Here is a 21,733-nt window from a genome sequence, read left to right on the forward strand (position 1 = left end):
TATAAGGGAGCTATATCAGGTAATAAACCGATGTAGACCGTGCTTGGCACAGTTAGTGAAACTCATAACAGAGCACGACATGCAAAACTTCAGCCAAATCGGACAACAATTTCGGCTTGTATTGGCTCAAGAAGTCAAATCGGGATATCGGTTTATATGGGAGCTATATCAGGTTATAGAGCGATGTTGACCGTATTTGGCACAGTTATTTGAAGTCTTTAAAGAAAACTATGTGCAAAATTTCTGCCAAATCAAGAAGTCAAATCGGGAGATCGGTTTATATGGGAATTATATCAGGTTCTTGACCGTACTTGGCACAGATGTTAGAAGTCATAACAGAACACCGCATGCAAAATTTCAGCGCCTTCCAGGTGATCAACAAGTCAAATCGGGAGATCGGTTTATATGGGAGCTATATCTGAACCGATTTGGCCCATTTTATTAAGTATCTGTGCAAAATTTCAAGTGGCTAGCTTTACGCGTTCGACCGCTATCGTGATTTTGACAGACGATCGGACGGACATGGCTAAATCGAATCAGCATGTCGAGAGGATACAGAATATATATACTTTTTGGGGTCTCAGATCAATATTTCGAGATGTAACAAACGGAATGACTAGATTGGTATAGCCCATCCTATGTTGGTATAAAAATAAAACTCATATGTAAATGTGTTTGGACGACCTTCATGAAATTCGTCTTCGATAAACACTGGTCCTAAATGGAGCTTCATAGCCCAAAATTGAATTTAGTTCATCGATGCAATGTTGTTGAGTTAATCCACGTCGAAAGTTGTAAAAAATAATCGCACGAAAATGAACACGATTTAATTCAATTTTTTTTTGGGTGAGATGAATCTTTTATGTTGCTGTAAAAAACACAAAAATGTTCAGCTTTACGATAGAGCTATCAGTTGGCAGAGTTCAGCACCAGGGTTGTCCAATCCCAAAATATAAGTACATATATATATACTTTATGACGTCTTAAACGAATATTTAGAGGGGTTATGAACGGAATGACGAAATTCGTATACCTCCATCCTATGGTGGAGGGTATAAAACATCAGTTGTAAGATACATATTTTTATACCCACCACAATGGGATGGGGTTGTACTAATTTTGTCATTCCGTTTGTAACACATCGAAATATTGATCTGAGACCCAACAAAGTATATATCTATTCTTGATTGTCTTGACATTTTTAGTCGATTAAGCCATATCCGTCCGACCGTCTGTCCGACTATCCGTCCCTCTGTCTGTCTATCGAAAATACACTAACTTTCGAACGAGTAAAGCTAGGTGCTTGAAATATTGCAAAAATACTTCTTATTAGTGCAGGTCGTGTCAAATCAGTCCATATTTTGGTATAGCTGTCATATAAAACGATCTTCACTTCTTGAGCCAATGAATTCCATTTTGGTCCCCAACAGCCAAACTAAGTCTTGCCCCAATAGGTTCATAACTTAGTATGCTGAATTCTTATCCATTTTCCTTTATTTGTCTATATAGAGATATCGGCCAAAGAACTTGACAAATGCGATCCATGATGGAGGGTATATAAGATTCGGCCCTGCCGAACTTTACAAGCTTTTACTAGTAACTCTTAAGAATGTGTGTTTGAAAAGACAATACGATTGAAAATACCGTTAACCTGGTTATAAATACGGGATTTTATCCCAAAAAAAGATCACTCAAAGTTTGAAAGCCTTAACCAGCATCTACCTCTTTTATACCCACCACCGAAAGATAGGGATATACTCGTTTTTTCATTCCATTTGCAACACCTCGAGATATGCTTTTCCGACCCTATGAAGTGATCTAGCCATGTTCGTCCGTCTGTCTGTTCAAATCACGCAACAGTCTTTAAATATTAAAATAATGAGCTGAATGTTTACACAAATAGTCTTTTTTGCCCATAGATAGGTTACGTTTGAAGATGGGCTATATCGGAATATCTCTCTGTATATAGCCCCCATATATACCAATTTTTCGATAGAAGCCATTGGGCCCATAATCGCCGCATTTATTGGCCGATTCCTCTGAAATTTCTCGGTAAGTTGAATTTGGCCTCTCGACATCACTGCTCAGTACGGCCCAGATCAATACAGATTTGGGTATAGTTGTCATATATATTGATCCCTCGATTTAAGGACGTAGGCCAATTAAAGGCGAATTTATTAACTGGTTTCGCTTAAATTTAGCACAATAAGTTGTGTTAGGCCCCTCGAAATTCGTACTGAGTATAATTTAGATCATGCTATATTTGGCCATAAAGCGATCTCCCGATTTAAGGACTTGGACCCATAAAAGCAATGACTGTTACCCGATTTCGCTGAAATTTGGCACAGCAAACTGTTTGAGGATCTTCGATACCCTTGCTCAATATGGGTACCCATACCCTTGCCCAGATCGTTTCATATTTGGGTATAGCTGTCAGATAGCCCGATCTGCCGATGTATGGTCTTGGACCCACATTGTCCAGTTTGGCTGAATTTTGGCACAGTGAGTTATTTAAGGCTTTCCTAAATCCAAGCTTTATATGTTTTAGGTCGGTCAATATTTGGATATATGTACCACATATAAATCCGATCTTCCGATTTAAGTTATTCGCCTATGAAAGGTGATTTTACCAATTCGATGAAATTGGGTACAATGAGTAATATTAGACTCTTACATCCTGAAGATCGTGGAAATCGAGTTAAATAAGAACTGAATAATGATTAAGAACTGTTAAGCTATTGGTTCTATTATATCTAATTATAGATTCGGACAATAAATGAATTGAGTGCTGAATATTGTAGAAGTCATTGTAAATTATTTCAGTCCATTCAGATAAGAATTTCGCCTTGTAGGGGCTTAAGAAGCAAAGATCGGGAAGATCGGTTTATATGGGAGCTGTATCAAGCTATAGATCGATTCAGACCATATTGGACACGAATGTTGAAGGTCATGGGAAAAGCTATTGTACCAAATTTAAGCCATATCGTATAAGAATTTCGCCCTCTAGAGGCTCAAAAAGGTAATATCCCAGATCGGCTTGTATGGCAGCTAAAGGGTGATTTTTTTGAGGTTAGGATTTTCATGCATTAGTATTTGACAGATCACGTGGGATTTCAGACATGGTGTCAAAGAGAAAGATGCTCAGTATGCTTTGACATTTCATCATGAATAGACTTACTAACGAGCAACGCTTGCAAATCATTGAATTTTATTACCAAAATCAGTGTTCGGTTCGAAATGTGTTCATTCACCGTAACGTTGCGTCCAACAGCATCTTTGAAAAAATACGGTCCAATGATTCCACCAGCGTACAAACCACACCAAACAGTGCATTTTTCGGGATGCATGGGCAGTTCTTGAACGGCTTCTGGTTGCTCTTCACTCCAAATGCGGCAATTTTGTTTATTTACGTAGCCATTCAACCAGAAATGAGCCTCATCGCTGAACACATGAATGAACACATTTCGAACCGAACACTGATTTTGGTAATAAAATTCAATGATTTGCAAGCGTTGCTCGTTAGTAAGTCTATTCATGATGAAATGTCAAAGCATACTGAGCATCTTTCTCTTTGACACCATGTCTGAAATCCCACGTGATCTGTCAAATACTAATGCATGAAAATCCTAACCTCAAAAAAATCACCCTTTATATCAGGTTATGTACCGATTTCCGCCATGCTTAACACAGTTGAAAGTCATAACAAAACACCTCATGCAAAATTTCAGCCAAATCGTATGAGAATTGCGTCCTCTAGCGGCTCAAGAAGTCAACATCCAAGATCGGTTTATATGGCACCTATACCAGGTTATGAACCTATTTGAACCATACTTAGCACAGTTGTTGGAAGTGGTACCAAAATATCACCTGCAAAATTACCGCCAAATCAGATAAGAATTGCGCCCTGTAAAAGCTGAAGAAGTCAAGAGGCCAAAAGACCAAGATCGGCAGCTATATCAGGTTATGAACCGTTTTCAACCATATTTAGCACAATTGCACAACTATCGTCAAATCGGACGATAGTTGCACCCTATAGAGGCTCAAGAAGTCAAGACCCAGGATCGGTTTATATGACAGCTATATCAAAACATGAACCGATTTGGCCCATTCACAATCCCAAACGACCCACATTAATAAAAAGTATTTGTGCTAAATTTTAAGAGCCTAGCTTAACTCATTCGAAAGTTAGCGTTCTTTCGACAGACAGACGGACAGACGAATGGACATGGCTAGATCGACTTGAAATGACAGGACGATGACTTTTCGATGATTTCGAGGTGTTACAAACAGAATGACGAAATTAATATACCCCCATCCTATGGTGGAGGGTTAAATTAACCATTTATGAAGTTAAAAAATTGTTTCAAAGGATCAGTCTATTTACACCAATACTATATTATGGATGTTAAGGTCGAACCGACCTAATATCCAATAATACTTAAGATGCCCTCTGTATCTCAAATATTGTATCTGCTACACTATGTTGAATATCTTTTTCCAATGAAAATCCAAAATGGTTAGCCCTAAGTAATGCGACAAGTCCACTGACTTGCTCTGTTCGACTTCAACTACAAACGAATAAACATCTGAACTCTGAAGTGAATTACTTGCGTTTTTATTTACTACACAATTCCTCTAAAACAACAACGGTAAGCAGAACAAGGATTGGCACTATTTCCATCAGTTCAAAATATTCCTACATATTTGTGGCTAACTCCCTTGGTTTCTTCTGCCGTTCATTTCTTTTCATGTTACGAAATTGTGGTTAAATTCCGAGCCTCAATTATCCAGGTTGTTCTCCTTATAGACAAGCGGTTACATCACCCAAAGTCCTAACCATTTCCAAAGCTACAGTCCACCACTCCCAGGAAGCAATTCCCGAGCTGCACATTGGTCCTTCGAACCGGATCCCGCAGGCATAAGGAGATCCAAGATTCATTTCCACCAAAGAAGACATCCCCATCAATAGAAAAATCAAACAGGTGCGTTGCATATATAAATTGTGTGTTCAAAGTTCAAAGTAAATGCGTTTGAAATACATTATATAAAACTAAAGAAAAAGTTTAAAAATTCAACAAAACAACAATCGTAAATTTGATTTCACTCAAATTGTAGTTAAGTTGTTTTTAAAGGCCAACGACGAGTTTATACTTCCATAAAACACTTTATACGGAATACATTTTTACCTTTCTGGTTAATTATCCCACTTCTCCTCATTTCGTGGTTATTTTTCTCAGTTTTGTAAAAACGAGTTCACTTGCAGCCTTAGGGCAATTGAAAGAGTTATAGAAAAACGAAAAAGTTGAAAGAAGAGGAGAAATATCCCATTAGTCAACTATTACGATAATTTCCATTCGCATGACTTAATCCACATGGGTTTAATATTCCCCCTCTAAAATATTATAAGAGTATTCTGCCCTTGTTGGTTATAATTCCGCTCACCTTTATTTAATTTCCCAACCAAACTCTCTTATAATATCCCTTTTTTATCAGCAACACTCTATTCTCTTCTCTTGCTAAAACAATTTCTCAGTGTGATCAGATTTAACCCTATCCCCACCATTACCATTTCCCCACTTCACTGTTGGACTGTTACACTCTAGAGAAACAATTCACAACAACTATTTATGCCTTTTAAGCTCCGTGCGTTTTTGTCTACTCTTTCATCTTGTTGTTCTAATCTTGTGTTGGGAAGAAGGGTAAGTCGAGCGTTGTTGTTTCCTTAGCAGTCCGCAGTACAGACATCAAGTTAAAAGGAGAAGAATTTTTTGATTCTTTCCCCGCGTTTCTCCTCGCACTCATCTGTTTAGAAAAAATCCCTCTAACACGAGGTTTTCGCATTCAGTGAAAGAAATAAGCAAAAAAGTACGACGGGTGGTCACCAAGCAGAAGAAATGAGAATCGAAGAAAGTTTAATAGAATTCTGATGAAGAAACATTTTTGAAAAGACGTGGTTTTGAAAAACCATTATAAGAATTATCAAAAGTTAAATAATATAGAAAGGGGAGAGTTTTTGAAGAACATTATAAGAATTACCAGAGGTGAAACAATATAAGTTTTGAAAAGGAAGAAATTGATTTTTGATGTCACAACCGAGCCATAAGAAACGGGCGGACATACATTGATGGATTAAGGCTGCTCCAGCGGGGACAAGGGTAGCGTTGGGCAAGGAAAAACGCCAACACCTCCATCGGAAGAATCGGCCATAGGCAATCAGGAACCTTGAATAAGCTTGGTAAATGGATATTTAGTCTATAATTTTTTATTCTATGCTGTTCTTATATTACGTTTATGCAAATACCAGAATACCTATTCGTTATATAGATATTTGTTAAGACCAATGTATTGTATAGAAGGGCAAGGCGAAGAGTTATTCCAAGTAATTCAAATTAAAGTGCACTTGTTTGTCGATAGATCAAATTCCTTCCAGCACTTTCAGAGGCAGTCGAGGCCATCTACTGCCATAAGAATAAATTTGAATCCAAGTGTAATTTTTTAAGGAAGAAGAGGCACAAAATTTTCTAGGCATATAGTACAGATACGCGGAACTATTATTTGTGCCTGGGGATATTTGATGGTGTCCCTGGTCTAGTACATCTGCTACAAAATCAATTCTTTTAGTTAGATTGCCATTCCTCACTTGATCTGTCCACCCTATGTGCTTATTTGGTTAGCTGTCACAGACTATTCGTTTCCCAACCCAGATTGGATTTTTCTTGTTTCTTGATTTCCTTTTGAGATCGTCAATATGACCGCACTTTCCAGCTTTATTCAAATATCCGACGCTCTCATTGAATTCAATGCGGAGATATGCGGAGAATCCCTAGCGAACTCCTCCGTACACTCACTTGAGGTTCATAAGGAGGAACTTAGAGCGATTTGGAGTCGCGTTAAACCTTGTTATGAAGCCAGTCTTAAGGAATTACTGGACTCTCCGGACGATAACACTAGGCTTGATGTTGAGACATTAAAGTCTAGATATCAGTCCACATATCAGACCTACGTCAACAGCATAGCAAGGATAAGCGAATATATCGAGTCTAAAAGAGCTCCTCCTGCCCCGAGTTCGAGTCATGTTTCCCCTGGGGCATCATACATGCCAAGTGTCCATCTTCCTCCTTGTGACACGGATCCATTCGGTGGAGACTATTTATCTTGGCCAACATTTCGTGATCTATTCACAGCCATCTATATCAATAACCCCCGATTGTCCCCAGTTGAGAAACTTTTTCACTTAAATTCTAAGACACGGGGAGAGGCCAAGGAGGTAGTAAGGAAGGCTCCTCTTACGAATGAGGGTTTTGAAGTTGCTTGGAAGGCACTTCAACATCGATTTGAAAATAAAAGGCTCTTGATAAACAGTCAGCTCAGATCTCTTTTTAATATTCCAAAGAGCAATGATGAATCGGGGTCTTCGATAAAGGACATTCAAAGCACCATTAATGGCGCTATTTCGGCCCTCAGTCTTTATGAAGTTGAGATTTCAAGCTGGGACCCAATTTTCGTTTATTTGTGCTGCACCCGATTATCGGAGACCACGTTGTCCATTTGGGAACAATCGCTTACCAATAAGACTGAGAGTCCAACATGGAAGGAAATGGATGCCTTCCTCACTAATCGCTTCCAGACTCTTGAAACTGTGGGCGATTTCAACCAGCCTTCAGGTTTGAATTCCGGCCATTCTCAGACGTCTGAGAAGTCCAAGGCGGTACCGAAACTACCGAATCTTAGGCGTGTCAATTCCTACCAAAATAGTTTGGCTTCTCCACACTGTAAACTATGCCCGGAACAGGTCCACACAATTCGATTATGTCCTAAATTTTTAAATTTAGGTTACCAGGACAAGGTTTCACACATCAGGAAGTACAATTTATGCCTTAACTGTTTTGGAAAGGGTCATAATGTGAAGGCTTGCAAGAGTGCATTCAATTGTTTAAAGTGCCAGAAAAGGCACAACACATTGCTCCATCGGAATGAGGCCAACCCTCCTCCAACTGGGGATTCGGGGGCTCAGTCTGGATCTTCAAGCACCCAGTCGGTTAGCACGGATGGTGCTGAGGTTTCACAACCGACATCCGTACAGGTTCCTCCCGATACAATTCACTCTTGTACGGCAACTACTTCCAAGATGGTTCTGCTTGGAACTGCCATGGTGGACATTGTTCACCACGGAGAGCATTTTAGGGCACGGGCGCTTTTCGATTCCGGGTCGGAAGCTTCATTTATTTCCGAACATTTGTTCAATCTCCTTAAGTTGCCATGTAGTCCCACTTCTGCACAGATTTCTGGGTTAAACGGGGCAGTATCGGCCAAATCTCAGAAGATATGTTCGTTTGTCATTTCATCTCCCATTGATGATCGGGTTTCCTTGAGAATGACGGCGATAGTTCTTCCCACTTTGACTTCATGCCTGCCCACCTTTACGGCGTCCCGTGACATGTTTCGAAATCTCCCTGACATTTGTTTAGCAGATCCTGAGTTCTATCGAACGAATTATGTAGATCTTTTAATCGGATCGGACTTGCTTCCACTGGTTATGTTGGGGGGCATTCGGACGAATGTGTGTCATTCACTCATGGCCCAGGAGACCATTTTCGGGTGGATCCTAACGGGCCCTGTCCAGCCACAGTCGTTATCATCATTTCGTACTGGCGTTTCCTATTCCGACGAGATGTCATTGGAGAGTCGAATCACCAAATTTTGGGAGATGGAAGATCTTCCTCGACGGAAGTCAATGTCCGACGGCGATAGATTTTGCGAAGAGAATTATAAATTGACCACAAGGCGAGATCCAAACGGTCGGTATATAGTTACTCTTCCCTTTAAAGCTGAATTTCCTACCACAGTTCAGCTGGGTCAGTCCAAGAGTATTGCAACAGCCCAGTTCATACGAAATGAATCCCGTCTCATGAGGACTCCAAGCTTTAAGGAGCAATATGATAGTGTTCTTTTGGAATATCTCCACTTAAATCATATGCGTCCTATTACCTCTTCGAATTTCGAGAAATTTTCCTGTCACTACTATTTGCCACACCACGCTGTGGTTCGACCTCATAGCGTTACGACCAAGGTCCGTGTGGTCTTTAACGCTTCGAACCCAACTTCCAACGGGGTTAGTCTGAACGACGTCCTTTACTGTGGCCCACCTTTACAGAGTGATTTGACTCTCCTCCTTCTCCAATGGCGTTTTTATCGTGTGGTATTCAATAGTGATATCGAGAAAATGTATCGACAGATCCTTGTCGATGAAAAGCATACACCGTTCCAAAGGGTATTGCATCGAAAGTCTCCGCAGGATGATATTCATGAGTACGAGCTTAAGACCGTGACATTCGGCTTAAATTGTGCTCCCTATCTGGCAATCCGCACCCTTCAGCAGTTGGCTGAGGACGTGAAAGCCATTTATCCCATAGCCAGTCGAATTCTTAATTCCCAGATGTACGTCGACGACGTCTTGGGAGGGAGTTACGATGTTGAATCAGCAGTGAGGGCTAAGGCTCAACTGATTAGGGCTCTAGAGTCGGCGGGTTTTATTTTACGCAAATGGACTTCTAATTCCAAGGATTTCATTGAGACCCTTCCGAAAGAGCACCTTCTTGACGGTGAATTTCTTAACTTTGACGACCATAGCTCTACGAAGACGCTGGGGGTCAGATGGAACGCCAAGAAGGACGTGTTCTATTTTGAACTGCCCAAGCTGCCACTTCTTCCACATCCTTCCAAACGGCAGGTCCTTTCCGAGATATCCAGACTATTTGACCCAGCGGGTTGGTTATGTCCGTTCATAATGCTCGCGAAGTTATTAATGCGCAATATATGGATTTCGAGAATTGGTTGGGATGATCGACTGCCTGTACACCTCGAGCGAACATGGCTCGATTTTGTTGATAACTATGAATTCATTAAGGATATTGAAGTCCATCGATGGCTTCATTATTTTCCTGGTTGCAACGTGCATTTGCACGGATTCTGTGACGCATCTGAGCAGGCTTACGCTGCTGTTATTTATATCCGAGTGGAGACTCCAGACGGTACTGTAAGAACGAAGCTTTTGACTGCAAAGTCAAGAGTTGCTCCAATTAAGACGCTCTCCATTCCGAGATTAGAACTGTGCGGTGCTGTGCTTCTTGCCGAAACTCTCGAGTCTTTGATCCGTGAGCTCCCTATTGACGACTTTAAAATATTCTGTTGGACTGACTCCATGATAGTGCTTGCATGGTTAAGAAAACCTGCTTTCCATTGGCAGACATTCGTTGCAAACAGAGTGTCAAGAATTTCCGAGATCGTACCAGTTGAAAACTGGTCCCACGTAGATTCGAAATCTAATCCAGCGGATATTGCATCGCGTGGCCAATATCCTAAAGATCTTGTTGGTAATGGTTTGTGGTGGTTAGGTCCTTCCTGGCTTCAGAATCCCGCCAGTATTTGGCCAATTACGGCTCCAGTCGGAGTCGAGGAGAATCTGTTAGAGGCTAAAACCATTTCATGCAATTTCTCCTACTTTGAAAAATTTTCGGATTTATTAGATCGGTTTTCCTCATTAGGAAGTGCTCTAAGGGTAATGACATATGTTTATCGCTTTGTGATCAGAACTCGACGCCTCCCGAACGTAGCGTTTAATTCACAACGACTTACATCGGCGGAGATGACATATACACGTAATCAGCTTGTCGTAGTCACCCAGAAATCGGCTTATCCCAATGAATATCGAAATCTGTCCACTAAGGTGATGATCCCATCTTCAAGTTCAATTTCGAATCTAAATCCATTCTTGGATGCTAATGGAGTACTAAGGGTATGCGGTCGTATTTCCAATTCCAATGGCCTTACTTATGACGAACGGTATCCGATCATTCTTCCGTATGATTGTCATTTCTCTCGGCTTCTTATTCGTTTTATTCATCAAATTTCGCTGCATGGTGGCAATAGTTTAATGTTACGCCTACTACGAATGCAATTTTGGATACCCAAGGCGAAAAATCTCATAAAGAACGTAATCCATCAATGTAAAATCTGTGTTATATCCAAACACAAATTACAAAAGCAACTAATGGGCACCCTACCTCCAGTTAGGTCCAGCTTTTCAAAAGCTTTCACGAATACGGGTCTCGATTTTGCGGGACCATTTGAATTAAAAACATATACGGCCAGGAATTGTGCCTTTACAAAAGGATACGTTTGTATTTTCATATGTTTTTGCACTCGGGCAATTCATTTGGAGGTTACAAGTTCGCTTTCCACTCCAGCGTTCCTCGCCGCCTTTCATCGGTTTATCTCGCGAAGGGGATGTCCCATTAATATGTATTCGGACAATGGAAAAACATTTGTAGGTGCTTCTCGGGAACTAGCCATGGATTTTTTGAAGACCTCGCGAGACCACATTCTGTCTCAGTTTTCGTTCCAGAATATTAAATGGCATTTCATTCCGCCAGGAGCTCCTCATATGGGGGGTCTATGGGAAGCTGGCGTGAAAAGCTTTAAAGCTCATTTCCTAAAAATAGCTGGCAACCATAGATTCACGTTTGAGGAGTTCTCCACTATTCTCTCCAGGATTGAGGCTTGCCTAAATTCCAGGCCAATCTCGCCCATGTCGGAAAATCAAGATGATCTTATAGCTCTCACTCCTGGCCATTTTTTAGTAGGTGGACCAATCCTTTCTATTGCGGAACCGGCAGAGATCGAGTCGAATCTCTCAATTTTGAATCGTTGGCGAAGGGTCAAAGCACTTTCGCAACAGTTTAGTATTCGTTGGAAGCACGAATACTTAAAGGAACTCCACAAGAGGGTGAAGTGGCAAAGGCCACAGAAAAACATCGAAATCGGAGCCATGGTGGTGATAAAGGATGAATGTTTGCCACCCACTGAATGGAGACTAGGTAGGGTCATCAAATTACATTATGGCAAAGATAAACTCGTTCGTGTGGCCGATATTAACACAAGTAGGGGCGTTGTCACACGTCCTATAGTTAAGCTTGTGCTTCTTCCTCCTTGCTAAAAATCCAGTCGAGTAAATATATATATTCCTCTTACAACGCCACTTTTTTCAGAATGGCACCTATTCATCAACGTCTTAGCAAGAACCAATTACGAATCTCATCAAAAAAGTTCATATGCAAAGTTTGCAAGGGACGGCATGCTCTAAAGGATTGTAAAGATTTTCACCGTTTGGCTGTTGATGAAAGGATAAGAGCGGTTATGATCCATGGCTACTGCACTAACTGCTTAGCCCATCTTCATTCAGCTGGATCGTGCTTTACGAAATCTGGTTGCAAACGCTGTGGAGGCAACCATCATACCCTTTTACACATTCCAGATGACCATAAACCAGGAAAAGTAAACGTCAAGCATCCGAAACTGAAGAAGAGCTCATCCATTTCCTCTCTTAATAAATCGGTTACCTTATCATCAATCACATCCCAACATCACTTTCACCTTTTCCCCACTGCGGTTCTATTGGTTCAGCATGGAATGAAGCAGCACCATGTAAGAGCAGTTATAGATACATGCTCATCCTTTAGCAAAATATCAAGCAAACTTGTAAACGAATTGGACCTGTCAATAGCTAGACTGGGTGATGAGTCGATATGCTCAGTTACTTTACAATCTCGCCAGCCCTCCCAGCCAACAATACAAGCGACAATGAAGGTCAACAACAAAATTTCCATGAACACTCCGACAAAATCGATTGACTCCATCATTGCTACCAGATTTTCCAACCTAAATCTCGCCGATCCTCAATTTTTTAAATCCAGATCTATAGCCATGGTTTTAGGTGCAGATCTCTATTCGAAACTTATTCTAAATGGATTAATTCCAAGCAATAATGGCCTTCCGGTTGCCATGAATACCATCTTCGGATGGGTTCTTGCTGGGTCGTGCGCCATTTAATTAAAAATTACGAACTAAACAATTTTCAGAATTAAAACGCATTGAACTTTGAAATTTCTTTATATATGCAAACACCCTTTATATATCCTACCATGACAGGATTGAATATTTTTGTTTTAAATTAGCATAAGTTTTTTTTTTACCTGCTTTATATTGCATTCCTGCAACACGGGCCGGTAATGTTAAGGTCGAACCGACCTAATATCCAATAATACTTAAGATGCCCTCTGTATCTCAAATATTGTATCTGCTACACTATGTTGAATATCTTTTTCCAATGAAAATCCAAAATGGTTAGCCCTAAGTAATGCGACAAGTCCACTGACTTGCTCTGTTCGACTTCAACTACAAACGAATAAACATCTGAACTCTGAAGTGAATTACTTGCGTTTTTATTTACTACACAATTCCTCTAAAACAACAACGGTAAGCAGAACAAGGATTGGCACTATTTCCATCAGTTCAAAATATTCCTACATATTTGTGGCTAACTCCCTTGGTTTCTTCTGCCGTTCATTTCTTTTCATGTTACGAAATTGTGGTTAAATTCCGAGTCTCAATTATCCAGGTTGTTCTCCTTATAGACAAGCGGTTACATCACCCAAAGTCCTAACCATTTCCAAAGCTACAGTCCACCACTCCCAGGAAGCAATTCCCGAGCTGCACAATGGATATTAAGAATATTTAGGAGTCTTATAGAACTCGCTGTACGAAAAATCAGAGAAATCTGAAGTAAAAAGCCTCAAGACATGTTATTCAGATATCTGTATATATGACAGTTCCGTGCTAGGTACGATCCAGATAGGAACATGTTTGCATCTATATGATTCGATCTGGATCGTACCCTGCACTGTGTTCTAGAATATAATAAAAAAATATGTCCGTTCTGGATCATACTAGGCCCAAATATCGAGGAGTCTAACACAAATCGGGAAGTCGCTTTATGGGACCATATTTGGTCCCATGTGGATCATAATCGGCAAGAGTATTTCAAACTTCAGTGTAGTTGGGCAATAAGTGAGTGTTTATGTATGGGTCCAAGACCTTAAATCAGGAGATCGTCTATATGGGCGCTATATTAAGTTATAAGCCGAACTTAATACGAACTGTATGAGCAAAGTTTAAGCGTAATATATTTTATGACTGTAACATGATTTTAACAGATGGACGAAGAGAAAAACAGCTGGACAAACTCAAGTTATAGGGACAGGTCACAACATCACGGTATAATCGAAGCGACGTTAGGAAACCTGGAAGAAATGAAAGAGGTTTCGCATCTGATACCTGACACCACACTTGCTGTCAAGAGCGTGGCACTGCTGCCAGGGGCAGAGTCTAGGATTGGCGCATATCTAGTAATGCCATCTGAAAGTTCATGCTACACGAATGGATCAAAGCCAGAGGATAGAGTGAGTCTGGAAGTCAACATTGCGAATCCGGAGACTGAGATCTGTTGCCGACTGTCTGAGGTGGTATAATGTTAACGCGAAGACGTTAAGTGTGAATATCTTAATGGACAGTGAACTGACCATCAGGGCGGGGAAACAATACCAGACTAGAACCGAATTAGGAGCGTGAAATGGAGAACAATTAATGGTTAACAGCACGCAATTCCTAACTTGGATTTTTTCGAGGTTACTTTTTAGTATGTAAAGCTCACAGCAAGCCAATTGCTGGCTTTAATACATACCCATAGTGGCATGGGGCTTTACAAATTATAGACCGGTCAAACGGACGGATATGTAGTTTTAAACACTTACGTTTTCTTCTCTACTTCGTATGCACGTAATCCAAAACGGGATTGTCCTTGGTTTTCTGTAAGTTCCAGAAAAAATAGATTAATTTGAAGAATAAGAAATGTTAAAGGTTATGGTAAAGTTAATACAGCACTCTTCCGATAATATAAATGCGAATCATAGATTTCTGGGACCTGTCAACTAACTTTTGCAATTATTTTCATAATTTTTTTTTTTTTAATTTTCTTTATGGCATATTTTGAAATAACAGAAAAAATTGTTTTCTCTTTTTAATAAAAAATCCTGAAATCTTAATACAATGTGTAACACTTAATCTGATTTAAAACTTGAAGAAAACAAATAACCCACAAATCATTTATAATTCTCCTGTTTCCTGGTATCTCCAAATCAGAAAAAAAGAAATACTTGAAACTAAGAGAATGCCTTGGCCATGGCAAAAACCTTTTAATCATCATCATGATCAACACAAGTCAGCGACCAACAGGACCAAGGACATGCAGCACACATTCAACCAAACTAAACCAAACAAACAAATCATGTTAACAGTTGCCAGGATTATTTTAGTTGATACAATGGCGTCACAATGACATTAGTACAAGGACCAGGCACAAACACGAATTGAATTTTTTGTTATCTTCTTTTTGCCTGCAACGAGACACGTACAATACATGCTGATATATCCTCACCCTCAGACTCTCGTGCAATGTCACTGCCACTTAACCACTGTTGTATGCACACAACATACAAAAGTCATGGACAGAATGACAGTACTCGTTTATACCACAATACACACACAAAATATATATGTGATACATATCTATATACAGGCTACATAAAGAAGGAAAAACAATAAATATGTAAGCCCACTGTCTTTGATACATACATATACGAGTATATGTTGTAGAATGCTGACGTGTGTTTCTGAAGATACATTTTTAAGATACAATACAAATTTTAAAGCATTCATGGTTTTAAAATTGTTTTTTAAGGATCGGACTTTCGTTAAAATTGAAAAAAGAGAATAAATTGAAGATATTAGGCGAATTAGAGCGCGTTATGTACAGCCGGGCCATATCTTATATATCCCTATACCACAGGATGGGGGTATACAAATTGACATTCTGAGACGATCTAGCTGTGTCCGTCCGTCGGTCTAACCGCCTTCCAAAATCACGATAACGGTCGAACGAATACAGCTAGCCACACGCTTCCTATTGATGTTGGTCCTTGGGGATTGCAAATGGGCCATATCGGTTCAGATTTGGAAATAGCCCCCATATAAACTGATACATTAATAGGACTTAATGGTCCGATTAATGGTTAAGCTCAATCATAAGGGGCCTCATTTTTTATGCCGAGTCAGAACGGCGCGCCGCATAGCGACACCACTTAGTAAGTTTTAACATGACATAGCATCTCACAAATATAGCCAGCATTGGTAAGGGGATAACCACCACTGAAGATTTTTCTGAAGTTCGCGTCGGGATTTGAACCCAGGCGCTCGGCGCCATGCAAACCTCTGCGCCACGGTGGCCTCCGCTTCTATGACTTGCCAAATATGGTCGAATCCGTGCCTAACCTGATATAGCTCCCATAGAAGCCTATCTCTCGATATAAATTCTTGGGCACCTGAAAGACGTAATTCTTATCCGATTTGGCTGAAGGTTTGCGCAATGATTTCTACCATTAACACCAACATCCAAACCAAGTATGGCCAAATCGGACCATAACTTAGTATAGCTCCCAACAGAGAACGGTTCGAATGTCAATCCATTCGTAAAAATAGTGCATATTATCGTCACCACACATCATCTCAAAACAAAAGTATTCACACTATTCATTGCATGTCTTTTGTTTATCTCACTTAACACTCTCAAAGGCGATGAAAATGCTGCGAATGGTGTGAATGATTTTAGTGTTGATTAAATAAAGCCGTATGGTATTAAAGGAAATATTTTTAAATACTTCGTTAATTTCTGTTGTTCCCACCACCTTGTTACCTCGTAACCACGTTTTCTGGGCGAGCGGAACGTTATTGACATCCCTCTTCATTATTATGAGCCGCTCATCCGTAACTTTCTCTGAGTGCTGCAGGTAAATCTCCAATATTCCCAGGCTGCTCGTGACGTCGCCATCGTAAGCTGACGGTCCCATTCTTGGTTTACATGGTTTAAGCCTAATTTCTCCTAGCGAGAACTTGAAGATTCTGAACCAACTCTTATCCAGAGGTCCATGCAATTTCCCTTATCCCTCGCTAGTCCCCTCGTATTCCCCCAATCCTTTAATAGAAAATGTTTATTCTGCAGCTAGAGCAGTTTGCGAATCTCTTTGGACGACGGAAATCCTATGCGGAGATACGGATTGGACAAATCGAGGCTAATAATAAGAAGAATAACATCCGTATGGCTTTCGTCATCATCCTATGACATTGTCTCTATTTTGCGGCTAACAGATTGTGGGTAAGACATCAGATTTCGACCGACTTAGGGACATAGAATGGAGAATTATGTACTAGGGATTGTGTGAGCAGCACGGAGTTCTTGTCATGGGCTACTTTTCATTTTTCAAAGCGCACAAGAAGTAGATTACTGGTTAAGATGTATACCTATAGTAGCATGGGGCGGATTAAAATCCGCAATTTTCTCTTCAACTAATCTAGAATTTTAAGTACTCTGGGTCCATTTTACTCAAAAGACGTTACATTGCTTATGACTTCAAGCATTTCTTAGTTGTGGCTCCTAGGATTTCCAGGTTGGTTCAACAGAACAAATTTAAGCGGACGCTTCTGTCTTCTCGCAGAGATAATTTATATCTCTTATATGTTGGTCCCTGAATACATCGAACAGTTCGTCTCTTCAAAAATACTAAACCAAAACATCGCTTAAGAAGAAATACGCCCCAAAGGCTACTTAGTTATCTGTGTAGATAAAAGTCTTCCGCATATAACTTGGGGCCACCGTGGCACAGAGGTAAGCATGTCTGCATATAATGCCGAACACTTTGAATCCTGACATAAGAAACATTTTTCAGAGGTGATTTATTGCCTTACTAATGCTGGCTACATTTGTGAAGAGTGAAAACATAGGTCCCTTACCAGTGAACATAAACTTAAATTGGAACGCACTCATTCTAATCAAAAAGTATTCCCCCTATGCCTAAATAAAATGTTCAAGTCAAGTTTAAATTTTTGAAGAGCTTTCCACCAGACTATAATTCCTTGTATCTCTATAGCACTTATAACCACTGCTAATATATAGAGCATGACTCAGCGCTGATATGAAATTAATTTTGAGGGCATTGAACATAAGTTTTATAATTTTGTTAATGAGTAAGTTTGTGGCAATTGTTGCCTCTTAGAAGAACTTTAATTCTCCTGAGAAGACTGGTGCTTAAAATCATTTGGTCTTTAAGATTTCCCTTATACGCACACCGATTTTCAACAAAGGAATATTTGAACGTGATACGCTTAGCGTTTTAACCCTGCACCATAAGAGGGTGGGGTATACTAATGTCGTCATTCCGTTAGTAACTCCTCGAAGTATTCGTCTAAGACCCCATAAAGTTTACATATATTCGTGATCGTCATGACATTTTAAGTCGATCTAGCCATGTCCGTCCGTCCGAGTAAAGCTAGACGCTTGAAATTTCGCACAAATATATCATATTAGTGTAGGTGAGTTGGGATGGTAAATGGGCAAAATCGGTACATGTTTTGATATAGCTGCCATATAAACCGATCTTGGGTCTTCTGGACCCCCAGAGCCCCTTATCCTGCCATATAAACCGATCTACCGATTAGACTTCTTGAGCTTTGAGAGGACGCAATTCTGAACTTAGCACGCTTTTACTTGTTTTAATATAGAAATCACCAAATGCAACTAGACACTAAAACGATTTCCAGAAATCTCACTCCTACACATTTGTAGAGAATTTTTGGTTTGGTTTTTGAGCTATAAAAATTGCCAAATTTGGACAAATTTCTTTAATTTGCCTCTTTCCTAACACGAGTCACAATTTTTCTAGGGCAGTCCTATTCTTGGGTATTTTTCTACCCATTCGTAGTTAATGGGTAAAGTCGGTCTACCCACCCTACGGGAAATGGGACAGGTCCCAAAACTGTCACGGGATAGGACCTGTGGTGATAGGATTCTTTTCCATTTTTAATGGATAAGAATTGCTATGCTGTTGGAGCTATATATTAGTCCGATTTTGACCATAATTGAATTGAATGTTGTATAAAATTTCAGCCAATTCGGATAAGAATTGCATCCTATAGAGGTTTAAGACGTATAATCTTGAGATCAGTTTATATGGGAGCTATATCAGGCTATGAACCGATTTAGAACATACTTGTCATAGTTGTTGCGAGACAAACAAAACACATGCCCTGTCTAGAGGCTCAGCTATATCAAAACATGGACCGATATGGTCCATTTACTATCCAGGGACAAGAAGTATTTGTGCAAGTTTTTAAACGTCAAGATACACTCCTTCGAAAGTTAGCGTGCTTTCGTCAGACAGACAGTTGGATGGACGGACGAACATGGCTAGATCGACTTAGAATATCACGATGATCAAGAATATATATACTTTATGGGGTCTAGGACGATTATTTCGAGGTGTTACAAATGGAATGATGAAATTAGTTTACCCCAATCCTCTGGTGGAGGGGATACAAATATATGGAGGCTAACCGCTTCTGGGACCCCTAGCTATTCCAATGATTCCCACATAAACCGAGCTTCCGATTAGAAGCTTCATTTTGTGCTTGATTTGGCACAAATTTTTTAGGATAAGTACACGTGTCCCCTTCGGCTATGTTTTTTCCATGGTGTGGGTTCCAAGAGTCGGCCCAGCACAACTTAGCACGTTATTATTTGTTTTGTTTTTTTTTTAAATTGTATCGGTTAAAATGGGGGCTACTGAGGCACAGAGATTAGCATGTCCACCTATGATGGCGATGGCTTGGGTTCAAATCCCTGCGTTAACATGAGAAAAATTTTCAGCGGTGGTTATCATCCCCTTACTAATGCTGGCTAAATTTGTGAGGTATCGATCTTAGTCTTGTTAGAACTTCTCTACCAAGTGGTGTCGCTATGCGGCATTCCGTTCGGACTAAAAAGGAGGCCCTTATCCCTGAACTTAAAATTTAATCGGACTGCACTCATTGATATGAGAGAAGTTTCCTCCTTAGCATTCCTTAATGGAATGTTCATGGGAAATTTAGTAGTGTTCGTTAAAATAAAAAAAAAAAATTTAATTTGGTTTGCAAATTCTGGGGGTGAGTGGCTAAAATTTTTCTTAACCTATCTACGCTGATGTTTGTCATACTAAGAAGAATTTTCCTATCTCCTAAACAAACCCAAGAGTGACTTCTTGGAAATTCCTTTAACACTTAATCGACTCAAATATCTCATAACAAGATTTTTTGCTTAAATTCCTTTCTATTTAATTTCGTGATTTAAATCCCCGTGTATGGCTCATAAAATTGTTTTCGCATTGGTAACCCTATGACTTCATATACCAAAGCTTGAATGTGATGCCAACTGCACACTCGTAAATGTGCATGGCGCGTTGATGATTATGTTGCGAAGGATACTAAGAAGGATATAATGAAATCCCTTATTATATGCTTGTTTTCTTCTTCTTTTACTACTACAACTCGTCACTCATCCTGTGGGGAGAAATGAACAAGTGTTTGGATTATAATCTTCATGTGCACGCTATAAGTGTTTGTATCACAGGATAAGAATCTAAACAAAAAAAAAAAAAAAAACAAAATAAAAACACACACACACAAAACAATACCAAATAATGGCAACAGCAGTAATGGCAGCAGCAGCAGCAACAGCAACAACGACAAAAGTAATCTACAGCCACGACATTAAGTGCATAATACATATTTAACATTTAAACACGTACAAGACATTTGAAGAATTTTTTTAAAAAAAAAGCACACACAATATGCCATCGAAGAACAAAAAAAAAACGAAAAAAACAGAAAACATTTGAATCTCCTCCATACTATGACTCTTCCCACTCGATTTAGTAAAAGACAATTTCCAAGTTTCATTCACACTCCCCAAAAAATAAACACACCAAAATGCGTGTTCTCATCAAATGCCTACCAGTCTTGACTTTTTTGTTAGCAAACACTTCCTACAGCTGCGTTCTGTCCTCTCAACTTACTTTTCCTCCCTTTCGTTTTTGTGAACAAAAAAATTTGATGTAAAGCACTTTCCTTCTGAATATGAATAAATAGTCTTCTACGACTTTTTCTTCCTCTTCATCTTCTTGCCAGTCTAGATGAGTATTGGATTGAATGGAAGTTGGCATATATCATGTCAGAGCAATAATTCCGACTCTGGCATTGCTCATTTTTCAATGCGAGAGTAAAAAGTACAACAACAAAACCAAAAAACCACCAACAAGTCTATAAAGCAACTAACTTTAGAATTTTATATCCGGGTTATGGATGAGAATATCCTACTTGTAGGTTAGAATGTCCATAAATGGATATACCATCAAGAAATAAAGTGTTTCGTTATGATTTATGATGGCCCATGGGAAATTACTGGACACTTGCAGTGCATTTCCTCTTCCAGCAATGGCTATATTACATTTAAAGTATCGCTTTTCTCTTTGGTGAAGGATATAACCTAAAAAATGCTCAACTACGTAGTTAGGCCTTAAAAACCTTTAAACGGCTTTCAAGACATTTAAAGTGCACAGAAAAAGCATGAAAAATTTATATATCATTATATAAGAGTAGCATATTACAAAAGATTTCGTAGTATTTTACAGCAAGTTTGCACGCCTTTAGCTTAAACTCAGATATCATTGAATATTCTATACTTCGAAACAGTCTAATAATGCGCCCCATGGGTCCTATAAGTAATTTTATTTAAATAACATTAACCATACGCCACACTGTACCACATCTAAAAGTATTTCCCTTTGTTCATAAAACTGCCACTCTCCAAGCATTTAAATCTCAATTCAGAAAGACTCTGGCCCAATTCCAAGGGTCAAATGACACAATTTTATTTAACTTGAATTATGCATTAAAGTGCCTATTTTTATACCCT

The 21,733-nt window shown here is 39.5% G+C and overlaps 2 protein-coding genes across 2 annotated transcripts in view; one reads left to right on the forward strand and one right to left on the reverse strand.

The window, feature by feature from the left end:
- The window catches only part of LOC106094218 (galactosylgalactosylxylosylprotein 3-beta-glucuronosyltransferase P), a 335,595-nt gene that overhangs the window by 115,407 nt on the left and 198,455 nt on the right, over positions 1–21,733 (reverse strand). Inside the window, exon 4 of the mRNA XM_059370543.1 lies at positions 14,649–14,703. The gene's annotated coding sequence lies outside the window, so the exon portion shown is untranslated. The remainder of the gene's footprint in view (positions 1–14,648; positions 14,704–21,733) is intronic.
- LOC131998181 (uncharacterized) lies at positions 4,951–12,945 on the forward strand. The gene is made up of 2 exons (XM_059370554.1): positions 4,951–4,982; positions 12,048–12,945. The coding sequence occupies exon 2, from the start codon at positions 12,049–12,051 to the stop codon at positions 12,886–12,888; it is 840 nt and encodes a 279-aa protein (XP_059226537.1). The 5' UTR covers positions 4,951–4,982; position 12,048; the 3' UTR covers positions 12,889–12,945.

Source organism: Stomoxys calcitrans, chromosome 1 (assembly GCF_963082655.1).
Source record: "Stomoxys calcitrans chromosome 1, idStoCalc2.1, whole genome shotgun sequence".
NCBI lineage: Eukaryota > Metazoa > Arthropoda > Insecta > Diptera > Muscidae > Stomoxys > Stomoxys calcitrans.

What these genes read in the sequence shown, in the direction of transcription:
- LOC131998181 (XM_059370554.1), top strand. Translation starts at nt 12,049, where the DNA reads ATGGCACCTATTCATCAACGTCTTAGCAAGAACCAATTACGAATCTCA.